Source organism: Ornithorhynchus anatinus, chromosome 13 (genome assembly GCF_004115215.2).
Source record: "Ornithorhynchus anatinus isolate Pmale09 chromosome 13, mOrnAna1.pri.v4, whole genome shotgun sequence".
Taxonomy (NCBI): domain Eukaryota; kingdom Metazoa; phylum Chordata; class Mammalia; order Monotremata; family Ornithorhynchidae; genus Ornithorhynchus; species Ornithorhynchus anatinus.
The window spans coordinates 38697794-38719507 of NC_041740.1; the positions used below are offsets into that span (position 1 = coordinate 38697794).

The 21714-nt window shown below is 65.5% G+C and overlaps 2 protein-coding genes across 7 annotated transcripts in view; both read right to left on the reverse strand.

Moving 5' to 3' along the window:
* Positions 1-949: 949 nt before the first annotated feature.
* CDH24 (cadherin 24) lies at positions 950-9127 on the reverse strand. Its single transcript, XM_029077330.2, has 12 exons — positions 9076-9127; positions 8253-8587; positions 7761-8055; positions 7239-7358; positions 6961-7128; positions 6243-6436; positions 5167-5420; positions 4917-5053; positions 3141-3262; positions 2937-3048; positions 2244-2492; positions 950-1501 (listed from the first exon to the last, which is right to left on the reverse strand). The coding sequence occupies exons 2-12, from the start codon at positions 8445-8447 to the stop codon at positions 966-968; spliced, it is 2382 nt and encodes a 793-aa protein (XP_028933163.1). The 5' UTR covers positions 8448-8587; positions 9076-9127; the 3' UTR covers positions 950-965.
* Positions 9128-13679: 4552 nt separating this feature from the next.
* Positions 13680-21714, reverse strand: part of ACIN1 (apoptotic chromatin condensation inducer 1) — a 32401-nt gene continuing 24366 nt past the window's right edge. For 5 of the 6 annotated variants that reach the window (XM_029077282.2, XM_029077285.2, XM_029077284.2 and 2 more), the window contains 10 exons: positions 18082-18124; positions 17180-17322; positions 16933-17085; positions 16609-16750; positions 16371-16516; positions 15633-15740; positions 15419-15526; positions 14975-15299; positions 14765-14865; positions 13680-14673 (listed from right to left, as the gene is read on the reverse strand). In XM_029077282.2, coding sequence (XP_028933115.1) covers positions 14371-14673; positions 14765-14865; positions 14975-15299; positions 15419-15526; positions 15633-15740; positions 16371-16516; positions 16609-16750; positions 16933-17085; positions 17180-17322; positions 18082-18124 — 1572 coding nt within the window. In that variant the 3' untranslated portion in view covers positions 13680-14370. The remainder of the gene's footprint in view (positions 14674-14764; positions 14866-14974; positions 15300-15418; positions 15527-15632; positions 15741-16370; positions 16517-16608; positions 16751-16932; positions 17086-17179; positions 17323-18081; positions 18125-21714) is intronic. The other variant, XM_029077283.2, reaches the window with a different exon arrangement.

Consider the following 21714-nt stretch of genomic DNA (forward strand, 5'->3'; position numbering starts at 1 on the left):
AGAGACATACAGTCCCAGAGAGAGACAGGAAGAGAGAGATCCCAGAGAGAGACGACAGAGGAAGAGAGACTGTCCCGGGGAGAGTCGGGGGAGAGAGACAGTCCCAGAGAGAGATGACAGAGGGAGAGAGACGGTCCCAGAGAGAGGCAGTGGGAGGAAAGCAGGCAAAGGAAGAGACACAAAGTCACAGAGAGACAGGGGGCGAGACGGTCCCAGAGAGAGACGGCAGAGGGAGAGAGACGGTCCCAGAGAAGGGGGGAGGGAGGGAGGCAGGCAAAGGAAGAGACATATAGTCCCAGAGAGAGACAGGAAGAGAGAGATCCCAGAGAGAGATGACAGAGGAAGAGAGACAGTCCCAGAGAGAGTCAGGGGGAGGGAGACAGTTCCAGAGCGAGGCAGGGGGAGGAGAGCAGGCAAAGGAAGAGACACAAAGTCCCAGAGAGACAGAGGGGGAGAGACGGTCCCGGGGGGAGACGACAGAGGGAGAGAGACGGTCCCAGAGAGAGACGACAGAGGGACTCTGTGCTAAGCACTAGAGTGACCCGCCCGTCGGACCACCCCCGTGGGCGGGGGCGGGGGCGGGGGCGGGGGGGAAGCCCTCAGAGCCCAAGCGAAGGTCTCCTTGGGAGGATGGGCCCCCGAGGGGGAGGAGAAGCCGGGGTCCTGGGGCAGATTCAGAGGCCGGGGGTTGGGGGCAGAGAGGGCGGGGGCGACGGGGGGACGGACGGTAGCCAGGCGGCTGAGAGGAAACGGGGCGGCCTGTGTCCCGCCCCCACCCCGGAGACAGACAGACAGACAGACAGACAGACGGGCCCAGGGAGAGTCAGAGGGAGAGAGACGCGGGCCCAGAGAGAGGCAGGGGGAGAGACACGGGCCCAGAGAGGCGACGGAGGGAGGGAGGGAGGGAGGGAGAGCGAGAGGGGGCCGCGGGGCGTGGGGGAGCGGGGGTGTCCCGGGCGGGGCGCTCAGGGCGCGGGGGGCTCCTGGGCCCCGTAGAGCTCGGCCAGGGTGCGGAAGAGCGGCCCCCAGTCCTCCGGAGGCTCGGCCGGCCCCGGGCCGCCCCCGGCCTCGCTGGCGGAGCCCAGGGAGCTGAGCGAGCCGCAGGACGAGCCGCGGCCCTCGTAGCCGTACACCTGCACCGAGTCGTAGGGCGGGACGCCGGGGTCCTCGTCCGCCTCCCGCAGCCGCAGGGCCAGCAGCTGGGCCGCGTCGGCCGGGGCCGGGGGCCGGGGCCGGGGCCGGCGCGGGGAGCGGGCCCGGGGCAGCACGTCCCGCCGGCCCGGGGGCCGCGGGGGAGCCGGAGCCGGGGCCGGGGCCGGGGCCGGGCCCGGGGCGGCGCCGTCGGGGTTCTGCAGCGCGGCGATGTCGAAGGCCTCGGTGTCCTCCTCGCCGCCGCCCTCGTCGTCGTAGGTGATGATGTTCTCGCGCACGTCCTCCTCCTCCAGCACCATCAGCGCCTCCGCCTTCTGCCGCCGCAACGCCGCGAACAGCACGCCCAGCGCTGCCGGGGCGGGGCGGGGCGGGGCGGGGCCGTCAGCGGACACGCCCACACCGCCCCATCCACCTATCACAGCGAGGAAGGGGCGGGCCGTCCGAGGACACGCCCACACCCCCTAGACTCCGCCCCCTCTGCCCTCCAATCACCGGGCCGCGGACAACCCCCCCCACCCCAGCGCGGAGGGGGCGGGGCCGTCCGAGGACACGCCCACACGCCGTAGGCTCCGCCCCTTCTGTCCTCCAATCATCGGGCCGCAAACAGGCTCCCCCCCGCGCGGATGGGGGCGGGGCCGTCCGATGACACGCCCACATGCCATAGGCTCCGCCCCCTCTGTCCTCCAATCATCGGGCCGCAAACAGCCCCCCCCCCGCGCGGATGGGGGCGGGGCCGTCCGATGACACGCCCACATGCCATAGGCTCCGCCCCCTCTGTCCTCCAATCACCGGGCCTCGAACAACCCCCTTTCCAGAACGGAGAGGGCGTGGTCTGAGGCCACGCCCACATGCCAATAGGCCCCGCCCCGTATGTCCTCCAATCACCGCGGGTAACGCCCCCACGTGCGTAGGGGAGTGGCCACCCGAGGACACGCCCACCCAGACCCCACCCCTCCCGGGTCTCCCCGCCGCCCACCGCGCCCTCCACCAATGAGGGTTGAGGGGAGGCGTGGCGTTCGAAGGCCCCGCCCCCATCCCCCTTCGCGCCCCCGGCCGCCACAGCGCCCCCCAGTGTCAGGGTCCCGCCTCACCGAGCAGAGTGGCACCGCAGGCCAGGATGGCCAGCAGGGCCCCGGTGCTGAGGCCCGCGGGGGCCAGCAGGGCCTCGGGCCCGCAGGCGGCCACGGTGCCGTCGGCCCGGCAGCGGCACACGCTGACCGTCACGGTGGCCGTGCTGCTCAGCGCCGGCTGTCCTCCGTCCCGCAGCTCGATGGGCACCAGGTAGGCCGCCCGGCGTGGCGGGGCCAGGCGCGGGGGCAACAGCAGGTTGGCGGAGCCGTCTGCGGGGACGGAAGGGGGCCCGGACCCGGCTGAGCTCACCCGGGCCCGTGCTAAGTACTAGAGTGACCCGCCTGTCGGACCAACCCCGTGGGCGGGGGCGGTGGGAAGCACTCAGAGCCCAAGCGAAGATCTCCTTGGGAGGTTGAGACCCCGAGGGGGAGGAGAAGCCGGGGCCCTGGGGCAGATTCAGAGGCCGGGGGTTGCGGGGAGAGCGGGCAGGGGGTGGGACGGACGGTAGCCAGGTTGCTTAGATGAAACGGTGCAGCCTGTGAACTCAAACCGCCAGGCTAGAGTAGGGCCGACAGTCTAGGCCTCGCGTTCCCGGGGTTCGGTGCGGGCAACGCTCCGGCCGGGGACGTGGAAGGGCAGGGAGCGGGTGAAGGCAGACCCGGGCGGGAGGAGAGACACGTGGACGCAGTGGCCGGGCGAGTGGAGGGGTTCACCTCTATTGTCCTGGATCGTGAAGTTGGCCTCGGTGCCGCGGGGGCTCCTTAGGGTCACCCGGCTGCCGTTGCCACCCTCGTCCCGGTCCACCGCCCAGACGACCTGGATGAGCTGGGGGGGGAGGGCGGAGGTCAGGCCGCCGGGGAGCCCAATGGGGCTGGGGGGGGACCGGGCCCCCTCTTCCCCGGCGGCTCCCCGCCCACCTGGCCCGGGGCGGCGGTGTCGCACACGAAGGTGTCGTAGGGCTCGGCCAGCTGGGGGGCGTTGTCGTTCTCGTCTAGCGCCTGGATCGCCACCTGCACGCGGGAGGCCTGCGCGGGGCTGTCTGGAGCCAGAACACACGCACAGCACACGTGGCCTCAACCCAGCACACGTACACACACGCGCACACGGCTCCCAGACCACGTGGGACCCCAGCCCAGCACACATGGTGAAAAGAGCACCCACACAACTCCCAAACCGGGTGTGAAACATGCAAAGGGCACGTCGAGTGAACACGGCACACGCGCGCAAGTCCCAAACTGTATGTGACGCATTCATTCATTCAGAGCAGAACACTGTTCTAAGAGCTCGGGAGGGTACGATACAACAATAAGCAGACACATATCCCGTCGCAAATGAGCTTACAATCTAGAGAGCAGCAGCCTGCATGCAGCCTACAAATTACACGTGGCTCATACCGAGCACGTGCAAGTCCCAAGCCACAGGTGACCAACCATACGTAACACGTGGAGGGCAAATACAGCACCCATGTGGCGCTCCCCCACTTCACACACTGTATACTATGTACCAACAGGGCACGCATTCAGGTTGTACACAATGAGCACAGCACACACCCCTAAATTAAATAGAAATACCATGCACCTTAGCCCCGTCCACTCCTTGCACACTCTGGCCTGCCCCAGGGGTCGGCTGGCCGTCCCTTTGGGGATCGCCGGCTACCTGGCCCTCCCTCAGCCTTTTTTTCTCCAAACCCCTGCAGCCCAGACCCCCAACTCCCCCTTTCCCCCAGCTCTGCACATCCCCCTGACTCTTTGGCAGGTCCAGGGTCAAGTGGGTGCAGGGAGAATGACCTGTTTGTTCAAACCAGTCCGAATTCCTCGGGGGGTGCACGAGGAGTTGAGGCCCCGAGAGGTGGGGTGAAGGGAAGGAAGAGGAGGCACCCTAACCCCAGAAGGAGCGTGGCTTAGTGGAAAGAGCCCGGGTTTGGGAGTCAGAGGATGCGGGTTCTAATCCCAGCTCCGTCACTTGTCTGCTGTGTGACCTCGGGCAAGCCAATGAACTTCTCTGTGCCTCAGTTCCCTCCTCTGTCAAATGGGGATAAAGGCTCTGAGCCCCACGTGAGACAACCTGATGACCTTGTATCTACCCCAGCGCTTAGATCGGTGCTTGACACAGAATCCCCCTCCAGCGCTTAGAACAGTGCTTGGCACAGAGTCAGTGCTTAACAAATGCCATTATTATTATTATTATTAATAAGCGTTTAACAAATACCATTATTATTATTAACTCCCTCTCCTCCCAGAAACCTGAGGCTGCTCCAGAAGGAGTTTGCAGCTGGGTCTAGTCCGGGGATCCCCACACCCTACCCCGGGGGAAGGGGGAGGGAGCCGGGAGGGGTCAGGGGAGGGTAGCAGACATAGGCAGGCTGCCATGGGGGTTGGGACACAGCACCAGACACCCCTAATGGGAGACCACGTCGTGGTGGTGGGGCTGTGGATGGAGGGCAGGGATCCGGGGACAGGGGTCCGGGGTAGGGGCCAGGGGTCGGAGGGATTACGTGGCCCCATGGGGCTCGGAGGAGGAGCAAGTAAAGCTGCCGGGGCTGAGCCGGACCCGGCCCGTCTCCTCCGGCCCCCCATTCCCCGCTCCGAGGGCCTCAGCTCCTAGCTCCCCGTCAGAGGCTCCCGACTCCCGGTCTATGGCTCCCCAGGTCCGAGCCCCCCGCCGGCTCCCCGACCGCGAGGCCCCCCGCTTACCCAGCTCGGTGGCCAGCACGGTGAGGTTGTACCAGGCCCGGACCTCGCGGTCCAGGGGCACGGCGGTGCGGATGGCGCCGTCCTCGGGCCCGATGGAGAAGCAGCGTTCGGGGTCCGAGTGGGGGAGGATGGAGTACCTGCGGGGGGTGGGGGACCCCGACCTTCGGTGGGGGGCTGGGCCGCCTCCGTCCGGCCCGCCTGTCCTCCCACCGGCCCTCCGTTCCCCACGCCCTCCGCTTGGCGGGCTCACCTGACGGCACTGGCCGGGGCGTCGAGGTCGGCGGCGGAGACTCGGCCCACCAGGGTCCCGGGGGCACTGTTCTCGGGCACGGCCAGGCGGTAGGCGGGGCGGGAGAAGGCCGGGGGCTCCGGGGCGTCCTGCACGGTCACCCGCACCGACGCCACGTCCTTGAAGGGCCCGCGCCGCAGGTAGGCCGGGTCGATCAGGGTGTTCGTCGCCTCGACCCGGAAAGCGTAGGAACGGCGGCTCTCGAAGTCCAGGGGCTGGGGGATCACGTGGGGGGTTGGGGGGTGCTGGGGAGGCTCGGGGGGCTTGTGGGGGCTGGGGGGGAGAGGAGGAGGCTAGATGGGGGGAGGGAAGAGGGGCTGGGAAAAGGAGGGCCCGGGCTGATGGGGGTTGGAGTGGGAAGGGGCTGGACTGGGCGAGGGTCTAATGGATGTTGGGATTGGAGGGGGGCCGGACTAGGGGGGCTGAGGGGGCTGGAATGGGAGGGAGCCGGGATGGGAGGGGGCTTATGAGGGCTAGGATGGGAGGGGGCTAACGGGGCCGGGATGGAAGCTCGTCGTGGGCGGGGAATGTGTCTGTTTATTGTTGTATTGTGCTTTTCCAAGTGCTTAGTACAAGTGCTCTGCTCTGCACACAGTAAGCGCTTAATAAATACAATTGAATGAATTAGCCCTCTCCCATCCCGGCCCCCATCAGCCTCCTCATTCGTTCATCCATTCAATCGTATTCACTGAGAGTTTACTGTGCGCAGAGCACACAGTGATATTCCCTGCCCGCGCCGAGCTCACGGCCCAGCCGCTCTTGAGGTCTTCCCAGCCGCGGCCACCCTGGTGTGGCCGCGGGCAGGGGGTTGGGGGGGATTGTCACGCACTCAGGTGTTAATCGGACGGCAGCCGAGGAGCCCCCAGAACTAGACACCGGCGTTGAGGTAAGAGCCCCGGAGCCGGGCTGGCAGGGGCGGGGGCTCCGGAGACAGATAACGGCATATGGACCGGTGGGTTTCTCTGTCCGAATGACCCCCCTCCCCATCGGGCCTTTAAACGGGGACCCCCTCAGCGGGGTGGGGATGGGGGGGTCACCTTGCGAATGGTGATGAGCCCGTCGCGCCCGTGGGCGTCCGCGCTGACGCTGAAGGTCTCGGCTCCTTCCCCGTCCCCTTCCAGGATGCTGTAGGCCATGAGGGCGTTGTCCCCCAGGTCGGGATCCAGGGCCCGCAGCCGGCCCACCAGCGCTCCCGGCCCGGCCGTCTCCACCACCGAAAACTGGTAAAGGCCTGGGGGGGGGAGACAGGGGCACCGGGGGGTGGACGGGGGTGGGGGCGTTCAGGGAGGCCGCCCCGAGTCGGTGACACCGTCCCACAGACCCCCTGTTCTCACCCTAGGATGCTGGGCCCACTGGGTCTGTCCTGCCCCTGTGCACATCGCAGAGGGCCTCGGGGACTGGGCAGGACGGGGGCAGGCGGACACATAATAATAATGATAATAATAGCAATAATAATAGCATTTGTTCAGGTCTTACTATGTGCTAGGCACTGTACTAAGCGCTGGAGTGCTTACAAGCAAACGGGGTTGGACGCAGTCCCTGCCCCGCATGGGACTCACGATCTCAGTCCCCAGTTTACAGGTGAGGTATCTGAGGCACAGAGAAGTGAAGTGACTTGCCCAAGGCCACACCAGACACATGGAAGGGAGAGGGCAGGTTAACCAGAGGGAGGAGGGGGACTAGCGGCGGGGGAAGGGGGACCGCTAGGAGGCAGGCAGATCCTTGGGCGGTGGGGGGGCGGTGGGGCGACCTTACTCTGAGGGAATTTGGGGGGATTGTCGTTGACGTCGCTCAGGGTGACGGTCACCGTGGTACTGCCGGAAAGCCCACCCATGTGGCCGCCCATGTCCTTGGCCTGAATCACCACCAGGAACTCCTCCTGCGTCTCCCGGTCCATGTCGGGGATGGCCGTGCGCACCACACCTGTGGGGGACGGAGGGGAGAGGCCGTGCTGACCCCCAGCTCGCCGCCCCCGGGGCTGCCCATCCCCCACGCCCTCCCCCACGGCCCTCTCCTCCGGCCGGCCGCCTTACCCGTCTGGGGGTCCACGGAGAAGAAGGGCAGCCCGTCCAGCACCGTGTACACCAGCTTGGCGCTGTTCCCGTAGCTGGGGTCATCCGCGTCCTGAGCCGTCACCTGGATCACCGACGTCCCTGCCAGGGACCCCCGGTCACTCCCGGCCCGGGACGAGGGGGTGCGGGGGAGACCCTCTGGCATATAGCTATAAATCGATTTATTTATACCGATGCCCGTTCACTTGTATTGATGTCTGCTTCCCCCACCTAGACCGTGAGCCCGGTTTACCTTCCAAGCGCGTAGTACAGTGCTCTGCACGTACTACGTACTCCATAAATACGACCGAATGAATGAAAAGACGGAGGTGGGGGCTCTCGAGGCCGTGGGGGGGGGGGGCGGGATCGGAACAGGGAATGGCGTCTATCGTCTATCGACTCAATCGCATCGCGCTCTCCTGAGCGCTTACTACGGTGCTCTCTGCCCAGAGCGAGCACTCCATAAATTCCATCGATTGACTGATGACCGAGGGGGCGGCTCACCGACGTTGGACATCTCCGGCACGGTGGCGTGGTAGGGCCCGAGCGGGAAGACGGGGGGATTGTCGTTGATGTCCTGCACTTTGATGACGAATTCGGAGGGCGGCTCGAGGGGCCGGTTGGAGGCTCGGTCCACCGCCTGGGCCAGCAGGACGTACTGCGCCTTCTCCTCCCGGTCCAGGCTCTTGGTGACGTGGATGTTGCCCGTGGCCTCGTCGATCACGAACACGGTGCCCGCGCCCTCCCCCGTCAGCAGGTACTTGGTACGGCCCTCACCCCGGTCCACATCCGAATGCAGCTGCCGGCGAGGGCGGGAGGGAGGGGTACAGGTTAGAGGTCACGGGTTAGAGGTCACGGAGGGTCAGAGGCGACCGGACGGGGGGCCGAGGGGAGGGGGAGGGGGTCCGGGTCGGGGACGACTCTCTGAGGCGCCAGCGTGAGAAGAACGGACCCTTTCCTCAGTGGGGGAAGAAGGGGAGGGGGCTTAACGCTCACCCTCCCGATGAGGACCGGCTCGGGGCCCGCGTACTCCTCGATGACGAAGAACTGGTTCCAGACCCAACTCCTCCGGGCACGCAGCAACAGGGTCCCCGGCTCCCCCGGGTCCCCGGCCCGAGCCGGGGGGCCCAGCCGCCCCGCGCAGCCCCAGCCGCCCAGCCAGGCCAGCAGGAGCTGAACGAGGCCCCACATGCTCCGCTCCGGCCACCGCTCCGGCCACCTCTCACTGCCCCGGGGCTCGGCCGCCCGGACCACGCCCCGCGGGGCCGGCGCTGCCCATGGGGTGGGCAGGGGTAGCCGGCGGGGGGTGAGGCTACCCCATGGGCCCTGGCCTGTGGGAGAGGGAAAGTTGGTCAAGGCCAGAGGTGACCGGGAAGGGGTCGTGGTTGCGGGATCTCAGACCCCAACGCCCCGTCCCCCTGCTATAATAGTAATGATAATAATCATGGTATTCGTTAAGCGCTTACTATGTGCCAAGCGCTGTTCTAAGCGCTGGAGTAGATACAAGGTAATCAGGTTGTCCCACGTGGGGCTCACAGTCTTAATCCCCATTTTCCAGTTGAGGTAACTGAGGCACAGAGAAGTTAAGTGGCTTGCCCAAGGTCACACAGCAGACAAGTGACGGAGCCGCTTTTAAAACCCACGTCCTCTGACCCCCAAAGCCCGGGCTCTTTCTCCTAAGCCACAGTCCTTGGCTCCCATCCCCTGACATTGCTATCCAAGTGTCTGAACACTCCACCACCCCATAGCCGACCCCCGACTCCACGGCCCCTTGCCTTTGCGGGAACCCTCCCGCCCCCAAAATTCCCTCCATAGTCACCTCTGGGCTCCCGAACGGCTTCTTCTCCCGGCCGAGGTCCTGCTCCCTCTCCCTGTGGGAAGAGAAGCCGGGGAGAGGAAAGGGAGGAGGGGGGAGGAAGGGGCTGGGGATTCCGGGATTCGGCCACCCAGACCCACCTCGAGAGCGACGGCGGGATCCGGAGGGGACGGGGGTCCAGGCCAGAGGGGTCAAGGGTCCAGAGGGCAGAGGGGATGAGGGGTCCAGGTCAGAGGGGTCAAAGGTCCAGAGGGGATGGGAGGTCCAGGCCAGAGGGGTCAAGGGTTCAGAGGGCAGAGGGGATGGGGTCCAGGCCAGAGGGGTCAAGGGTCCCGGATGGAGGGGTCAAGGGTCCAGAGGGCAGAGGGGACGGGGTCCAGGCCAGCGGGGTCAAGGGTCCAGGGTGGAGAGAGGGGGGGCCGTGGTGATGTGGGCGGTGGGGAGGATGGAAGAGCGGGTTGGATGAGCCCGAGGAAGTCTGGTCCGGGGTGACCGGAGGAGGGGGATTAAAGGAGGGAGACCCTTGGGGAGGGGGTGGGCGGCCGACCACACGTGAAGTGAGCTAGCTGGGGAGGGGGCTTCGGGAGAAAAAAAATCCACGGAGGGGCCGCGCGTGGGGGAAGGAGGAGACGGAGGGATCTGGACGGGGGTGGCGGGGAGAGGTGGTCAGTGACAAAGGCCCAGGAGGAGGGAGAGGCTGATGGTCCCGGGGGGGGGGCGAGGCCCTCCCACTGGGAGGAAGGGGCAAGGGGAGGAGGGGGCGAGGGTCCCGGGGCAGGGGGGTGGTCCGGGTCCTGGAATGTCGGGGAGGACGGGGGGCGGGGGGCTGGGGAAACCCCCAGCTCGAGGGGCGGCAAGTCGGGGAGGGGGAAGGGAAGGGAGAAGCCCCCGGGCAGCGCCGGTCCTTCCTGCCCGGCCAGGCTGGGTGAGACCCCCGCCCTCCCTCTCTCTCCACCGCCTCCCCCACCCATCCACCCCCTGGGGGAGCAGGAGAAACGGAGGATGGAAATGACGGGGAACGAGGAAGAGAAAAGCAGGGAAGGCGCCGGTCCCCCGGGCAGGTATCGGAGGAAATAATAATAATGATGATGATAAGGATGATGATGACCCGAAAGGCCCCAGCAGAGCCCCCTCCGGCGCCCTTACCTGGGGGGGTGGGGGGCGGGGGGGGTCTCTCGGGAGATCTCTGCCGGAGGCTGGGGGTGGACGGGGACAGACACGGGGTGGCCCAGAGATCTCTCTGAGCAGAGACGGCCCTCCCGGGGACTGGGATGGAGAGGGGAGACGGGCAGGGCGGAGACAAAGAGGGCCGGGGACCGGGGCAGGGGCAGGGAGGCGACAGGAGCGGGAGGAGGACGGAGCCGGGCGGGCAGAGGCTGTCGCTGCAGGTCTGAGCGGCCCCGGCGAGAACAAGGGAGCGAGACGGAGGAGGCGGGGCGGGGGCGGAGGCTCCGCCCGTGCGGGGAGCCCGGGGAGGGGGGGAGGAGGGGGGAGAGGTCGGAGCCCCCCGCGGACCCCCGACCCCCCGACATCCAAACCGGGGGCGGGGGACGCCCGGGGAAAAGGGGAGGGCGGGAAAGCGTCGTCGACGCCACCTGGGGTCCGTCCGGCCTTCCGACCCCCGGACCCGTCCGGGGGTTGGGGGCTGCTTCGGGGGGGGGGCGGGGGGATGGGGAAAGTGCGGCGGGGAAGCCCCCCGCCCCCCCAAGCCCGGCTCACCCGGCTGATGTCGAAGGATGGGGGGGATGGGGAGCGGCGTCCTCTGGGGCTGCTGCGCTGCACGTCCAGATTGAGGGAGGGGGAGTTTGGGGGTGTCGGGGGTGGGGGGTGGGGGCGGGATTGGGGGGTCCTGGGGGGGTCCTGGGGGGGGCGCGTTATAAAGATGCTGGACGCCGGGCCGCTCCCGCGCGGGCCTGCTGCCCTCTGGCGGCGGGATCCGGGAGGGCCGCGGCTGCGCTGCCCGGGGGGCGGCCCACAACAAGACGGAGAATCATAATAATGTTGGTATTTGTTAAGCGCTTCCTATGTGCAGAGCACTGTTCTAAGCGCTGGTGTAGACACAGGGTCATCAGGTCGTCCCACGTGAGGCTCACAGTTAATCCCCATTTTCCAGATGAGGTCACTGAGGCCCAGAGAAGCGAAGCGACTTGCCCACAGTCACACAGCTGACAAGTGGCAGAGCCGGGAGTCGAACTCATGACCTCTGACTCCGAAGCCCAGACTCTTTTCCACTGAGCCATTTAGTAAGCGCTTACTATGTGCCAAGCACTGTTCTAAGCGCTGGGGGGATACAAGGTCATCGGGTTGTCCCACCTGGGGCTCACCGTCTTCATCCCCATTTTAATAATAACTATAATGTTGATATTTGTTATAATAATAATGTTGGTATTTGTTAAGCGCTTTCTATGTGCAAAGCACTGTTCTAAGCGCTGGGGGAGATACAGGGGAATCAGGTTGTCCCACCTGAGGTTCACAGTTAATCTCCATTTTACAGATAAGGTGATCCCAGCTCTGCCACTTGTCAGCTGACTATGGGCAAATCACTTCACTTCTCAGTGCCTCAGTTACCTCATCTGTCAAATGGGGATTAAGACTGTGAGCCTCCCCTGGGACAACCTGATGACCCTGGATCTCCCCCAGCGCTTAGAACAGTGCTCTGCACATAGTAAGCGCTTAACAAATACCAACACTATTATTATTAGAGGCGCTTACTATGTGCTTAACAAGCACTGTTCTAAGCGCTAAAGGGGATACAAGATCATCGGGTTGTCCCACGTGAGGCTCACCTCTTCACCCCCATAATAGTAATAATTACCATGTTGGTATTTGTTAAATGCTTACTACGCACCAAGCACTGTTCTAAGCATTGAGGGGATACAAGGTGATCGGCTTGTCCCACGTGGGGCTCACAGTCTTAATCCCCAATATACAGATGAGGTGACCGAGGCACAGAGAAGTGAAGTGACTTGCCCAAGGCCACACAGCCGACAGGCGGCGGAGTGGGGATTAGAAGCCACGACCACTGACTCCCAAGCCCGAGCTCTTGCCACTGAGCCACACCGCTTCTCTAGAAGAAGGGCTGAGAGGCAGCGTGGCTCAGTGGCAAGAGCCCGGGCTTGGGAGTCAGAGGTCGTGGGTTCTAAACCCGGCTCCACCACCTGTCTGCTGGGTGACCTTGGGCCAGCCGCTCCACTGCTCTGTGCCTCAGTTCCCTCCTCTGGAAAATAGGGATGAAGATGGTTACTTCACTTCTCTTGGGCCTGGTTACCTCATCTGTAAAATGGGGATTGAAACTGTGAGCGCCACAGGGGACAACCAGGCTACCTTGTATCTACCCCAGCTCTTAGAACAGTGCTCGGTGCCTAGTAAGCACTTAATTATAATAATAAAAATACTAATAATGGTATTTGTTAAGCACTTTCTATGTGCCAAGCATTGTTCTAAGCACTGAGCACTTAATGATGGCATTTACAAAGCGGACAAGTGGCGGAGTCGGAATTAGAACCCACGCCCTCTGACTCCCAAGCCCGGGCTCTTGCCCTTAGGCCTTGCTTATGGTATTTGTTAAGCGCTTACTATGTGCCAGGCACTGTTCTAAGCGCTGGGGTTGATAGAAGCAAATGGGGTTGATCGCAGTCCCTGTCCCACATGGGGCTCACAGTCTCAATCCCCATTTTACAGACATGGTAACTGAGGCCCAGAGAAGTGAAGCGACTCACCCAAGGTCCCATAGCAGATAAGTGGCAGAGTCGGGATGAGAACCCATGATCTGACTCCCGGGCGCTATCCACTGAGTCATGCTGCTTCTCCATGCTTCCAAGCGTGGCTCAGTGGAAAGAGCCCGGGCTTGGGAGGGAGTCAGAGGTCATGGGTTCGAATCCCAGCACTGCTGCTTGTCAGCTGTGTGACTGTGGGCAAGTCACTTGACCGCTCTGTGCCTCAGTTACCTCATCTGTAAAATGGGGATTAAAACTATGAGTCTCACGTGGGACAACCTGATCACCCTGTAATTACCCCAGCGCTTAGAACAGTGCTCTGCATATAGAAAGTGCTTAACAAATAACAACATTATTATTATGGCATGCCCTTCCCCTCGCCCACGTCCTGCCCTTGGCCTGGAACGCCCTCCCTCCTCGTATCCAACACTCACTCACTCTCCCCCTCCTCAAAGCCTGAAGGCCCATCGCCTCCAAGAAGCCTTCCCTGACTTAAACCCTCCTTTCCTCCCACTCTCTTCTGCATCCCGACTTGCTCTCTTTATTCATCCCCTCTCACAGCACTTAATCTGTCATCGATTTATTTATATTCCCGCCCGTCTCCCACTCCGGAATGTAAACTTGTCGTGGGCAGGGCAGGTGTCCTTGCTCGTTGTATTGCACTCTCCCAAGCGCTTAGTACAGCGCCTGGTACACAGGAAGAGCTCAATAAATACGACTGCCCTGGTGGCTGCGCCTCGGGTGGGCGGAATTAAGCCCACTCGGGGAAGGGGTCGGTGACTCCGGCGGCAGAGACGGGCAGGGGGAGACGGCTCCGGACCCTCACTCCCCCTCGCCGCCGCCCCGCCTCCCGTCCCCTTCCCAGGAAAACCACACGCGCACACCGTCGGCTCAAACTAACTCGGATTTTTATTCTCTTTCCATAGACCACATCATTTAATAATAAAAAAAATAAAAATAAAAATTGAACAGAAGGAAAAAGGTGGATACAAAGTGGGGGGGGGGGGGCCTGTGGGCTGGTCAGTGGACCGACTGCAGGGCGGAGGCGGCAGGGAGGGGGGCGCGGCGGGGGTGTCTCCGCGGGAACGGCGGGGGCCGGGCCCGGGGGGAGAGACGCTGATTCAGCTCATAGGTGACCCGGCCCCGGCCCCGGCCGTTCCCGAGAGGAGGGTGAGGGGCCCCTCTCCCCGCTGGGGACGCCGGTCAGAGACGGTGGATGAAACGATGAGACGGATACCGGGGGAGGGGGGAGGGAGGCAGGGAGGCCGTGGGGCCCCGCTGAAATCACTGCCCCCCTCTCCCCTCCTCCGGGCCTCAGCGGGGGGTGGGGGTGTAGAGGGAGGAGGGGGCGCGTGCCCCCCCAGGGTGGGTAAGGGGCCGATGGGCAACGGCAGCTCCCTCCTCCTCCTCCTCCTCCCGGCCCCTCTCCCCGGTCTCCCGGGCGGAGCCGGCGGTGGGCCCCGGGCAGCCGGGGTCAGCCGCCGCGGAGTCGGGGTGGGGGCCGGTGGCGGCGCCCCTCCCGCCTCGGCCCCGAGAGGGGGGCGACCGGTGCCTGCAGCTCTCCCTGGAGCCGCGCGGCCGGCTAGCGGCGGCCACCCCGGTCTCGGACAGGCGTGCTGCGGCTGCGGCTGCGGCTGTGGCGCTTGGCGTCTCGCCGGTCCCGGCCCCGGTCCCGCTCGCGGTCCCGCTCCCCCCGGTCCCGCTCCCGCTCCCGCTCCCGCTCGCGCTCCCGGCTGTGCTCGCGCCGCTTCTCCCGCTCCAGCTGCCGGCTCCGCTCCCGCTCGGCCTCCTTCTCGCGCTCCTTCTGCTCCTCCTCCTCCTGCTCCTTCCGCCGCTTCTCCCGCTCTTTGGCCCGCTCGGCCCGCTCGGCCTCCTTCTGGACGATCTGTGGGGTGGGGGTGGGGGGCGGCGGGGTCAGGGACGGGTCCTCCCTCCGCTGCGCCCGCCCCCCGCCGCCCGGGGGTGAGGAGACCCACCTGGCAGTCCGTCAAGGGGAGCCAGTAGATGCACGGCGCTGCCTTGGTCTTGCGGAACAGGTCATCCAGCAGCTTGGCCGGTGGCTCCTCCTGGGCTTTCTCTGCCGGGGAGGGAAGGGAGGCGGAGGCGGGGTTGGAGGGGTTGTCCTCTCCGAGGCCGCCGCCCCCCCCCGTCCCCCTCCACCGGGGAGGCTAGGCCGCAGCCCGTACCTTTCTTCTCGCTTTTCTTCTCCTTGGACTTGGCCCTCTCCTTCCGGCGCCGGTCGCGGGAACGGGAGCGGGAGCGGGGCCCCTCGCGCACTTTGTCCCGGTCCCACTCCCGCTCCGAGCGGGTGCGCTCCCGCCGCTCCATCTCCCGCTCCCGCTCCGCCCACTGCTCCCGCACCGCCCGCTCCTGCTCCCGCTGCTCCGCCCGCGGGTGCTGCTGAGGCTGGGCCGGGGGCGGGGGCGGGGGGTGCAGGGGCCGTGGGCCACCCTGCTCCTCGGATTTGGGCTCGGAGGGCCGGTCCGCCAACAGGCCCCGGTGGAAGTCCAGCTGAGGGGAAGGGGACGGAGGAAGACGTTCGAGACCGAGCGGACCCCCACCTCCCCGCATCCCATCCCCGCCCCATCCCCGCCCAGACGCCCCCCACCTCCGGCCCCCGGCCCGCCTACCTCGTCCTGCTCGGCGTAGTCGGCGCAGAGGAACTTGGGGTTGGACTGGGGCCACTTGACGCCGTGCAGAGCCGTGCGGGTGGCGACGGCTTCCTCCACAGTTGAATACTGGGGGAGGGGGAGAAGGGGGCCAACTCACCCGGCCATCCTCCCCTCTCCCCACGGCCCCCCAGGCCCGGCCACCTCCGCCCCGGCGGAGGGCTCCTCTCCTCACCGTGACATAACAGTGGGATTTGATCTTGTCAATCCAGAAGGCCTCTTCCACCAGGGTCCCCGTGCGACCCAGCAACTCCTTTAACTGGCCCAAGGTGAAGGGGCGAACCTGCCGTTGGGAACAGAGTGTCAGAGCCAATGACGCGCGGGTGGAGGGGGGGCAGGGTGGGGACCAGGATCCCACGGGGGAGGGCCAGAGCCAGTGGGCAGCGTTGCCTCGTGGACAAGGTACAGGCCGGGGATTCGGGCGACCCGGGATCAGTTCCAGATTTGTCGCTTGCCTGCTGGGTGACCTTGGACAAGTTGCTTAACCGCTCTGGGTCTTAAAACATGGGACTAAAACACTAGGCCTCCTGCCCCCTTAAAGACCGTCAGCCCTGTGTGGGACTGAGTCCAATGTGATTTCACTGGAACCGGTGCTGAAAAATGCCATTATGAATTATTTTAGGGGACAGCAACAGCAGTAGTGGGAAAAGAGAGAGATTGGGCGAGTTGTGTGTGTGTGTGTGTCTCTAGACTGTGAGCGGGAAATGTGCCTGTTTATTGTTATACTGTACTCTCCCAAATGCTTAGTACAGTGTTTGACACACAGCAAGTGCTCAATAAAAGATTGAATGTGACTGTGTCTGTGTGTGAGAGACAGTGTGAGCTTCTACCGGTCCACCCCACTGGACGGATTAACTGAGGAGATTCCAGAGCGGGTGTCCCCCACCCCGGAGGCGTGGGAGCGGCTCCTCACCAGGTTGGAGATGTGGACGATGCTGCTGATCTTGCCCCGGGGCGGTGAGGGCACCTGGGCCGTGCGCACGGGGTCGTCGATGGTGATGGAAACGCCCGACTTCTGTTGGCTGATGGAGCGGCGGGTCAGGGTGTCCCCCAGGCTCACTGGAAGAGCGGAGGACAAGGGCGGTCACCCGCGGGCGCCGGCCCGGGGTCCCCGCTCCCCTCGGGCCGACCGCCCCCTCCGGCCCTCCCACCTTTCTTCACTTCGTGCTCCACGGGCGGGGGCAGGGCCACTTCCACAGAAACCTGGGGAACCTCGGGAGGCTCGACCTCGGCCTCCTTCTCCTCCTCCTCCTCCTCCCGCTGCCCGTTCTCCTGGCCCTCGGCGGGCACCACCTGCAGGGAGACAGTCGCGGGGGTTGAACGAGCGCCCGCCGGGGGCCAGGCGCCGTCCTGGGGGGAGGCAGAGGGTGGCGCGCATTCCCCGCCCCACAAGGAGCCTCCGTTTCAACGGCGAGACGGGACCTCGGCCTCTCCCGTCCCCGCCGGAGCCGACGACCGGCGCTCCCGGCCCTCACCTGGGTGACCGTCCGGCAGATCTTCAGGCCCTTGTCGTGGGCGGCGTCCTCGCCGTTGCGCTCCGCCTCGTCCTCGGAGATGCGGGAGTCGTCGGCGTGCAGGTCCACCACGGCCTCCTGTCCCGCCAGGGGTTTGATGTTGGGGATGAGGCTCTGGGACACAGACACTCCCCTGTTACACAGGCCCACACCTGCCCCCGGCCCCCGGCCCCCGGCCCGGCTTCCCCCGCCTCCCCCGGCCCCACACCTTGAGCGACTCGGTGGTGATGCTGATGGAGGGTTTCTTCTGCGTGGCGGCCGTGCTGGCCCCCCAGCGCCGCTTCCGCCCGGGCTGACCCCCCTCCGTGTCGCTGTTGCCCGAAGGGCCCCCCTTGGTGGCTGCCGCTGCCGCTGGGACACAAATCCCCCACCCCCGCCCCGCCGTTAGATGACACCGAGCCCCCAGCCCCCTCGCTCGCTCTGCCTCTCGGGGGGAAACGCTTGGCTCTAGCTGGCCGTGGATGACGGGGGTCAGGGGACGGGGGTGGAGCACAAGGAAGTCGGGCTGCTCGGCAGCAGGGACGCAGCGTGGCCCAGCGGAAAGGGCATGGGGCCGGGAGCCAGAGGACAATCTCTCGTGTGACCTTGGGTGAGTGACTTAACTTTTCTGGGCCTCGGTTCCCTCATCTGTAAAATGGGGATTAAGACCGTGAAGCCCCGTGGGAAGGGGTCTCTGTCCAACCTGATGATCCTGTTCCTACCCCAGTGCTTGGCACACAGTAAGTGCTTGGCAAATACCCCAGTGATTATTATTATTAGAACTAGCTGGAAGCCCATGGTGGGGGTCTGGGCCGGGGCGGGGTGACCAGAAGGAAGGTTCAGGGAAGAATCCAACTGGGAAGCGACACTAAAGGACGACGGTTCAATTGGGAGGGTAAAGACATCCCCCTCCTGCCCCACCGTGGACCCCACTCCGGAGGCCAAGGTGCTCCACGGGAGACGGGGTTCCTCGTTTGCCTCCTTCCTACCACCCCGGGAGGCGGAACAGTCTCTAGAGAAGGTGGCTAAAGGAGGGAAGAGGCAAGAGGGCCAGTGGGAACGAGGGAATTGCAGGAGATGGGACCTCGGCACAAACCGATCCCTTGAAATGCCGATTTGGGGGTGACTTACAGACCACGGAGATCTTTCTCTTGAAGGATTTGGGTAGTGCGCTCTGCAAAGATAAGGGAAGGGCGGGGGGGAGAGAGAGAGAGAGGAGAGAGACACCCCACACAAAGGGGGGAAGGAGGTTAGATCGGGCAGTCTGAGCGCGGGCTCCAGAGACAAAGAGAGAGAAAGAGAGAGAGAAAGAGAGAGAGAGACAGAGACAGACAGAGAGACCAAAACAGAAGTGGCAAACGGCAAAAACGGAAGCGGTATACCGATGCGAGTTAGAGAAAAAAACAAAACCAAACGTCACAGCGGGGAAAAGTCGGTCCAGGCCACCTGCGTGTCAGTTAGGTTTGGCAGAAATAAGCCGGAGGCGAGGCTCGGTGCCCCCTGCCCGCCGGAGACCCCCACCCTCCCCCGCTCCCCGGTCAACCGTGGAAGGGTGGGGCGGCCCGGGCCTCAAGGACCCTCGGGTGCCTGGTGTCCAAACTCCCGTCGGGGCAAACCCTTTCCCGGCAACCCCTCGGGCGGTTCTCGGCGCCCCCCCCAAGGGCCGGGTCTATTTGTTTCGGGGACCCCGGGCACCCAGTCCCCCACCGCCAGGGCCGCCCCGGCCCGTGGTGGAGGTGGGGGGCAGCCCCTGACCCATCCAGGCCCTGGGAGATCCTGGCCCCACTCCATAGACTTTACATGGGGTAGAGGATGAGGAGGAGGAGGAAGGAGGAGGAGGAGAGGGGAGCATCTCACACTCGGGTCTACCGTTCCCCCCTAACTGGCCCAGGCTCCCGGCAGGCTCGGCTCCCACCGGGGCTCGAGTCATGGGTTCGGGACACCCCTGCCCCCGGAACAAGACAGGAGGGCAACGGGAGGGAGCAGCCGGGGGCCGGGAGGAAGGGTAGAACAAAGGAAGAACCTGTGGCCTGGAGTGTTTCTTCCTGGAAAAACTAAGACCACACTCCTCCCGGGGCAGAGAAGGGTCGGGAAGCCCACCCCACAACCCTTCAAGTTCCCCACCCCTTCCCCACCCCTTCCAGGATCCCCCTCGGTCGTCTAACCGAGTCTCCTCGGCCTCCATTCGGGGCCGGCCGGACCCCGGCCGGGCCCCTCTCGACGGGAGGGTTAGTGAGAAAAAAATAGGTCTGAATTAAAACAGGAGAAACATGAACCAAAGAAATAAAACCAATAAAGAAATCAGGAAAATCATCAAAGGAAAAAGAAAATGAAAATAAACAAATAAACAAAAAGGAACAGAAAATAACATTTTTTTAAAAAGGAAAAAAAAAAAGGAAAAAAAAAAAGGAAAATAAATTAGGAATATGACAAATGTTCCAGGTACCATCTCACACCTGGGGATCTTCAGTTCAGCCAATCGCACCTCACTGTGTACTGTATCTAGTCAACCGCCGGTCCAATCAGAATGAGCCCTCCCTGCTAGGCGCTGTGCGATTGGTGGGGGGTTGGGTTGGCAAAAAAGGTGGGCGCACGGCGTGGTGGTCGGCACGGCACAGCCACAGTCCTCCCGGGGGCGCGGGGGGGATAGCGTGGGGGTAGCGTGGGGGGGCGGTGCCCGGTCTCCACAATCTCGGACAGTTCACTGGCGGTGCCCAGGCTCGGCGCGGGGCGGGGGGAAAGGGGAGACACGCCAGTCCCGGCCCTGCACTGGCACCAGTTTCCAGTCCCTGGCGAGGAGGAGGAGGAGGAGGAGGAAGAGGAGGAGGAGGAGGCGGAGGCGGCGACCTGTAGGTGGTGGGGTCGCCCCGGGTCCAGGCTCCAGGGGCCGGGCCTGGGCCCCACATTTACGGCGGCGGCCTGCGGGGTCACCCCGGATCCGGGAGCGAGGGGCCGGGTCCCACGTCCGTGGCGGTGGACGGCGGGATGGGGCCGGGGCCGGGATCGAGGAGTCGAGTCCGGGTCCCGGGACCGGGGAGTCGGGCCCGGGTCCCACGTCCACGGTGGCGGGAGCGGGCTGGGATCCAGGAGACGGGCCCGGGTCCCACGTCCACCGCGGCGGACAGCGGGTGGCGGGTTCGGGCCGGGTCCGGGGAGTTGGGTCCGGGTCCCACGGCCGTGATGGTGGCCTTCGGGTGGCGGCATCGGCTCGGGTCCAGGATCGAGGAGTCGGGCCCGGGTCCCGCGTCCACAGTGGCGGTTTGCGGGTGACGGGATCGGGCCGGGTCCGGGATCGAGACTGAGGAGTTGGCCCCGGGGTCTCACGTCCACCGCGGCGGACAGCGGGTGGCGGGTTCGGGCCGGGTCCGGGGAGTTGGGTCCGGGTCCCACGGCCGTGACGGTGGCCTTCGGGTGGCGGCATCGGCTCGGGTCCAGGATCGAGGAGTCGGGCCCGGGTCCCGCGTCCACAGTGGCGGTTTGCGGGTGACGGGATCGGGCCGGGTCCGGGATCGAGACTGAGGAGTTGGCCCCGGGGTCTCACGTTCACGGTGGTGGCCTACGGATGGTGGGATCGGGCCGGGCTCGGACCCCACGGCCACAGTGGCGGATGACGGGTGGCGGGATCGGGCCAGGTCCGGCGGGACTGAGGGGCTGGGCCCGGGCCCCACGGCCACGGCGGCAACAGTCGTGCTCAGCTGGTGAAATCTCGGGGCGGGAACCACCGGTCCTTTCCTTGGGGGTGCAGCGGAGGTCGGACCACGGGCGGTCCCGGAGGCTCGGGCGGGGGGCGCCCCCGGGGTCCCGGAGCGACGGCGGGGCCCGGAGGTCGGTCGGGCCCGTCCACGGGGACTCCGGCCGGGGTCGTGGCGGCGGTCAGATGCTGGACTGTGGCCGGCCCCCGAGGCGTGAGGGAGTGGCCGGTGGCCGCCCCCCTCCAGGGGATGCGGGCGAGTGGCGTGCGGTGCTTCGGGCTCTGGGCTGCCCGGGCCAGGGGTGGGGGTCCAGAGGCGGCGGAAGCCGAGAGTCCCTGCTGGAAACTGGTCGCTCCTCAGAGAGAGTCGCTAGGGGAGGGGGCCCCGACAGCCGGTGGAGAACTGGGGCCCCCCCGTAGTCCTCAGAGGGGCAACGGGGAAGGGGCGGGGGCCCGGCCCCCACAGACGTACTCTTCTTGGGGTGCCCCTCGCGGGGAGATGGCACAAGTCCGGCCCTCGGGGCACCCCGGGCTTTCGGAACGCAAGTCTCTCCTGGGGGGGCGGTTTTCCGGAACCCCCTCCCCATACGGCGACGGTGGGGCCGGGGGGGGGTCGCTGGCGGGGAGAGCCCCCCGGCAGGAGCCCACGTGCGCGCGCCCCCCTCGGGCCGAGGCACCTCGACAGCAGGCCCGGCTCTGACTGGGCACCTCGGCGGCAGCGGGTGGGTCCGGAGGAGGAGGAGGAGGAGGAGGAAGAGGAGGAGGAGGCAGCAGCAGCGATTGACCAGGTGGGCAGGGTTATATTTTACGGGCGGGTTACCGTACATGAGGTACTTGGACAAAGTTTTACGGGGAAGAAGGACCTTGTAATAAATAATATTCTGCACATCAAATCACTTTCACCGACCCCCACCCCCCGCAACACACACCAGAGAAAGACTACACACATGTGACGGCTGGCCCCACCCGGCCCCAGCTCCCCTTCCCCCCCGGCCCCTGCTCTCTTCCCCCCGAGGGTGGCCAAGGGGGAGACTCGGCCGGTTCTGCGTTGCGGGGGGCTGTGCTCGCTGCGG